The sequence below is a fragment of the Poecilia reticulata genome, linkage group LG10 (genome assembly GCF_000633615.1).
Source record: "Poecilia reticulata strain Guanapo linkage group LG10, Guppy_female_1.0+MT, whole genome shotgun sequence".
In the NCBI taxonomy this organism is placed as follows: Eukaryota; Metazoa; Chordata; class Actinopteri; order Cyprinodontiformes; family Poeciliidae; genus Poecilia; species Poecilia reticulata.
Genome location: NC_024340.1, coordinates 23,556,086 through 23,562,196, shown reverse-complemented (window position 1 = coordinate 23,562,196; position 6,111 = coordinate 23,556,086). Strand labels below are relative to the sequence as shown.

Here is a 6,111-nt window from a genome sequence, read left to right as displayed (position 1 = left end):
AGTTGCACTAGCAGTTTGTTTTTTAGTTATTATTCACAACGTCACAATAAATGTGTAAACATTTTTTTTTTTTTTACAATTTTTCTGAGTCTAATTTTGTTTGCGTTTCAATGCAATTCTGCATTTCAACAGTGTGAAATTTTTCATTTTTACTTAAGTGTTTAGAAAAGCATACATGTAAACAAAAGATWAAAAAAATGTCAAAAATTATATTCATGTGCATTGCTTCCGTGAAAGTGGTCATTATTCAGTAATGTTCCAAGTTTTTAGAAGATTTGTCTGTCACGCCTTTCCCATCCAAGTGTAATAACGACGTAAAGCCACTAGGTGGTGCTTGAGTATACGTCGTAAATGAACAAGATTTCCAGCCACACGTTTACAACAGAAACTACAACTGTGTCCTCATTGGGTGCAATTTTGTTGAATCCTTTATTGAAAAAAAGAGAAAGAAACAAAGGAAGATATCAACATTATTTATAACTGTCCATTTGACAATCATGTCAACATATATTTAGACAAAAATATGTGAATCAACTGTATTTGATAAAGACATGGAGTACGACCGACACATATTCCAAACAAAGAAGCGCCCGTCTTTTAAAAAATAAAAACTTATGCACATCCAAAAAAAAAAAGTAATCAGTGAGGAAGGCCGAAGAGATTAAAGTACCATCACTCCGCTGTAGCTTTGGAGGCAAGTCCRCGGTTGGTCGACAGACGAAACGAAACCTCATGTCAGAAACAGAGCCGTTATATACAGACACCACTGAGGCCGCTCTAAAGTCTTTTTTGTTGTTGTTATTATTCTGATTATTTTAAGGTACAACATTTAATCTGAAACATTCCCCATTTTTCTCGGTTCTCAGTTTACACTGATTTGTGGACGGCTTCATTCAGAATGGACGCGTACAAACCGAACTCGAGTAAACATGCTTCTGCATCCGAGGACACAAATAGGAGGTCAACGGTCATCTACGGCGGCTCGTGCTGCTGTGGAGGGAACCCCCCATCCCTCCTTCCCCAGGGGCCCCCTGAAGCCTTTCTACAGCTAGGTTTAAATGTTTAAAGAAGGCAGCCAAGTCAGTCAGACAGACGATTTATAAAATAAATCTGTTGAACATGCAGCATCTTTTTGCTTGATTGTTGCAAATATTTCTTCGCCGTTTTTTTTTTATTTTTATTTTATTATTTTTTACTTTTTTGCTTTATCTGAGTTTAATGTATTGAGTGTTGAAGCAGCAGCAGCACACACAACAGCCCTGGATCAGAAGCGAAAAACACAAACTGATATGTTTGGATGTGTTTTGGCTAAAAATGAAAACAGTCATTGCTTAAACACACGGTTTGTAGTGGGTTTTTGTCTGTTAGCGTCTGCTTCTGTCTGCAGGACTGTGAATGCTTCACCCCTCTTGAGGGCAGAGGCGTCTGGTGCAGTTTGGGATGAGGGGAAAGTCACGGGGTTCATCTTTGCATATCTCACGTGTMGCTTCGTTTTCATCATCAGGTCTGCCTTTCGTCGTCAACATTTAACAAGAAGTTACAAAAACAGAGCTTTATCTGGAATGAAAAACAGACAGTTATATAAATGGCCCAATTTTTTTTTTTTTTTTTTTACACAAAACAGTGGGCAAAGGGGATAAGAATAGGCTTTGCTTGAGCACACAAATACAGAGGTGAGGAGGAGGAGGTGGACAAAGCAAGAGAGCCTGAAGAGTTAAAAAAAAAAAAGACAAAGAAATGTAAACGTCCTTCCAGCCTGAGAGGAGATCTGATCCCACTCAGAAGCCAAGCTGTGGTGATTACCACACCATTTACCACAATCCACAGGATAACAATAAAAATAAACACAGTTTGGACAATTTTCAATAATAACCCATTGTGTAATGCAGCCAGTTTCCTKTTTTTTTTTTTTTTAYCCCTGACTGGACACCGTTCACTTGTGGGAGGCTAAGGAGGAGATGAACGTGTGTATGCATTCTGACTGTGTGCGTTAGGCATCTTCCTGGGTTCTGTGGGCCAGCGTTTGAGTCTGATAATGTACATTCTAGCATAGTTGCATGTTTGCTTGTAAACTCGTTTGGACYCGCCGCCGACGACCCTTCATCAGTGCATCTCGGAGTTGAGTTTGTCCTGGAAGATGTACAGGTTGTTGGTGGCGGCGATGGCGATGATGTTCTCGTTGGGGTGCCAGGCCGTGTGCAGGATCTTCTTGGTGAAGTCCAGGCTGTCCACGCTGATGTCGTCCTTCCGCCGTTTCCCGCCGGCGGCGCAGACCCTCCGTGGCTTCAGGACGGCTCTGGGTTTGCTGCTCTCCCGCGAGGCCTCCAGGGTCACGTCTCGCTTGGTGTTGCGGTCAAACATTCGGAAAAAGTTGTTGTAGGCGCCGGTCATAATCACACTGGACAAAGCAAAAACAGAAGAATCATCTTCTCCTTTTTTCACATCAAGCTACTTTGATACCCCTTAATAAGATCCAGGATGTGTAATAAGTAAATAATATTTTACGTGAGTGAAATTTAAGGTGTCAGAGGTTTGTTAGAGAACATTAATGAAAGCATCATGAAGACTAATGTTCACAGGATGCACGTTAGACGAAAAGTTGAGAAGAAATTTTAAAAACAACATCAGCCGTTGAACATCCTTAAGGTGCCGTGTTCAATCCCTCACTCAAACAAGAAAAATCTGTGGCTCAAACTCAGAACCTCTTAAAACATGGCCGTTCATCCAGACCACAGGTATCAAACCTTGAGCTTTGATACCTTTGACCAGGATTGGATTTCTCCAAATTAAATATTTGTTTTTGTTCATCAAAGCACAGAGACCAATCCATTGCATGACTTACCTGTCCGAGCCATTCCAGGCACACTCAAACTTGTCGAAGATGCAGTCGTTCTCGTAAAGGGAGCACAACTTGCTGCGGAGGTAATCGTGTACCTGGAGGAAAACAAGGACATGAAATAAAATTTTACGGTGGGACACGGCCGTGTCACGCAGAGGCTYTGGTTCACGGCAGACATGSACAAACACCCGAATCWAAGAAAAGAGCAATTTGGTCGAGCTGTCTTAGAAACCATCCACACCATCCTCCACCAATACTTAGGATGGGAGTTTATTTTAATTCAAAAAGCTTTTCCACAGCAACTCAGTTCATTAAAATCCAATTCAGGTTCATCACACCTTCCCTCACACAGTTATTAGCTGTTTCCCCTCGTGCCTCCATTCGACCTTTCCAGTTCAGCACCGTGTCTTTTGGTGATGCAAGTTTTTGCAACCTGTAGCCGCCGTGATGTGCATCCCATCCTCACCTTCCACATTCTGCATAAAGTCAGCAGTCAGTCGCCTTGCAATCAATAAACGGTCAAGCTGAGGTCGCTTTGTGCTTGTACATCACTTCGTGGGACATTTTTGTTTTTCCCAACAGACCTTTCTACACGAGGTCAAAAGGGACAATGTCAGCTGGAACTATAGACTATTTTCTGCTGTCTGCATATTCTCTTATAAACAGCGAAACAACCACTATAGTATATAATTTTTGGGCTTTTTTATTTGTTCTAGCTCATTATATTGATGTGTGAGAAAGTGTAGTGTGGTTTGTTTCTCTGTTTTCTTCTCTCAAAGACTTTCACGTAATGTCAGAAATGATATACACAATATGCATAATAAGCAAAAAACAAAAAACCCAATAAAGGTTCCCACTGGTGCATTTAGACAATGGGACAGATAAATAAAAATGTTCTGTCGTTTTCTATTGTATACACTTTGAAAGTACATAAATCAAATTCCAGCCTTTCCCATACTTTGTTTTTTGACTTTGTGGGAACTCTGCAGCGCTTTGTATAATCCGTGGTAGATCAGATTTGAAACATGACGCTGATTGCAGCGTAGACCTTTATAATCCTCACTTACTGCGAAAGAAGAAATGAAAATGTAATTCTCTGAACATTACAACATAAAAATATCTCAAATTAAGTTCCTGCTTCAAATACATGTGATGTAAAGACATGTCGTAGCAACACGGTGATCAGCAATGTTCATTCTGTAAATAATTAACAAAGGAGCTGAAACAAAAATTGTGGCATTCCTTACAAAATGTGTCTCGCAAAAAGTAATTTTCCTCTTGAGTTTTTACAGCCTCTGTCTGTTGTGGATCAACACAGCAGACAGAAATTTGAAATAAAGCAAAATAATTCAGATTGAAGTATCACTAGATATTTGTAAAAGTGCTGCCTATGAATGCTGAAGGTAAAGTAACTCTGACCCACATGCTGCTTGTTCTTCTCRGTCTGTCCGTTATTGCACCTTCAGGCTACGTGTCGAAGTAATTACAGCAACACAGATATCGCTACATCGTTTACTTTCTTCTCACTCCTGCATCCTTTTCTTTACCCTTCCCGTTCCTCTCTTCTCCATCACGCTGTCCCCAGTCTGCCTCCCAGTCCCACACCCYGGTTCTCCCCCTTGCTCTCCCTCTCTACCCCCTCCCTCTCTGTGCTGCATTGCAGATCTAGGTGTCAGCCACTGTGTAAGGTATCCCTCCTTCCCRCTTTACTTTATGAGTGGAGGCTCTGCAGCCTATAAATAGCTCCAGCGCGTCGTTGCCTCCCACTCAAGGCTGCCTCAGGGGCCCTCACACATCAGGCCTACCTGCAGGCAGACGTGTCCACCTAAACGCCCGTCACAGCAACACTKGACACTCACAGAGACTTAGCGGWTTATCATAAACAAATAAACAGAAACTTGTGTGACCTTTTTTTTATGTAAACAACCAGAAATGACTGTTTGAAGAGGAGATTATTTGATCAACTTAGTATTTGATAAGCACACAAAGTTGTTTTAATCTTCGCCTGACATCCAGTGAACTACAGTTACCAAAACGTTTTAGGGCTGACATCAGCGGGAAGCTTACTCTGACCTAAATTCAGTTGAATTTTTCCAGGAAGGTTATGTGGAAAGATGTAATCATTAGTTAGGTCTGTGCGTATGTGAGGAAAAGTTTCTGCCTCATAATTAATTTCTCAAACTGTTATTTTGAATGCCGGCAACACAGCTTTGGTCAGCCAGCGGCAGAGAAAGAGTAAACACAATATGAGTTTTGGAGGATAAGTCTTAAAAGTAAACTTATAAGGAAAACTTTATCATTAGGTTTGGTCTTGGAGTTGAGGTGTTTTTTCAATTGTTTTAAACAAGATGTGGTAAACTAAAAGTCTGCAGACTTTCTCAAGTAAGAATTGTATAAAGACGATGATAAAGGTGTTCGTATAAGACTTCTCCAAATAAGATGGTGAGAGAGAACCAGACTTTTTGGGCTCTCTGTCAGCAAAGCTCGATATTTAAACCAGAATGTTTAAATATGTTAAACCMTGCTCAGGGTTCAATTTGACTGAGTGTGCACATTGGTGAGATTTATTGCTTTATAAGTGGGTCTGTTTGCAAAACTAAAACCTTATGGAGCAACGCTAAATGTAACCCTGTTTTTTAAAATATGTCTTATGTCAATGAATTTCACACTTCCATGTAGAATATTTCTAGTTATAAAACAAATATAACTAGTTTTCTGGGAATTGTTAAGATGAACGTATGTCACAATATTTGAACTTTTGGGGTTGGAAATAGAGAAATTTGTGAAATATATCTCACAAATTTCTCTATTGGTGACATATATGTGTTTTTATAATTTCGGTAAACCTGCAGAGCCTAGTGAGAAATACACATTAGGKATGATTTAAAGAGTTAATGAAAATTTGCTAAAATATAACAAAAATTAAGCAAATTAGGCTGAAAATCTGCARAAKTTGGCTCATAAACGCCTTTCTCAATCTGGTGTTTAAATATATATGGAGCACTGAAAATAACCATTAAACACAACAGTATGAAGAAGGTGTTAAGAGGTACAAAAAGCTAAACAACATCTGAAATTAGATCTTAGAAGGACATTGTGCAAACAGTCAATGCACAGTWGATGGCTAGTCTGCCAATACTGTATATTAAAGACTATTCACCAGACAAGACTCCACTGCTGAAGAAAAACCATAATACAACAGAACATTTGGATGAGCTAATGAAAATCAATAATATGTTCTGGTTATATGTTTTTATATGTATATCTTTTTT

The 6,111-nt window shown here is 39.6% G+C and overlaps 1 protein-coding gene across 1 annotated transcript in view; it reads right to left on the bottom strand.

Annotated features, from left to right (window-relative positions):
* Positions 1-410: 410 nt before the first annotated feature.
* LOC103471739 (serine/threonine-protein phosphatase 2A 55 kDa regulatory subunit B gamma isoform) overlaps positions 411-6,111 on the bottom strand; it is a 30,903-nt gene continuing 25,202 nt past the window's right edge. Inside the window, exons 8-9 of the mRNA XM_017307028.1 lie at positions 2,843-3,062; positions 411-2,398 (exon numbers count right to left, since the gene is read on the bottom strand). Of these exons, the coding sequence (XP_017162517.1) occupies positions 2,104-2,398; positions 2,843-3,062 (515 nt within the window). The 3' untranslated portion in view covers positions 411-2,103. The remainder of the gene's footprint in view (positions 2,399-2,842; positions 3,063-6,111) is intronic.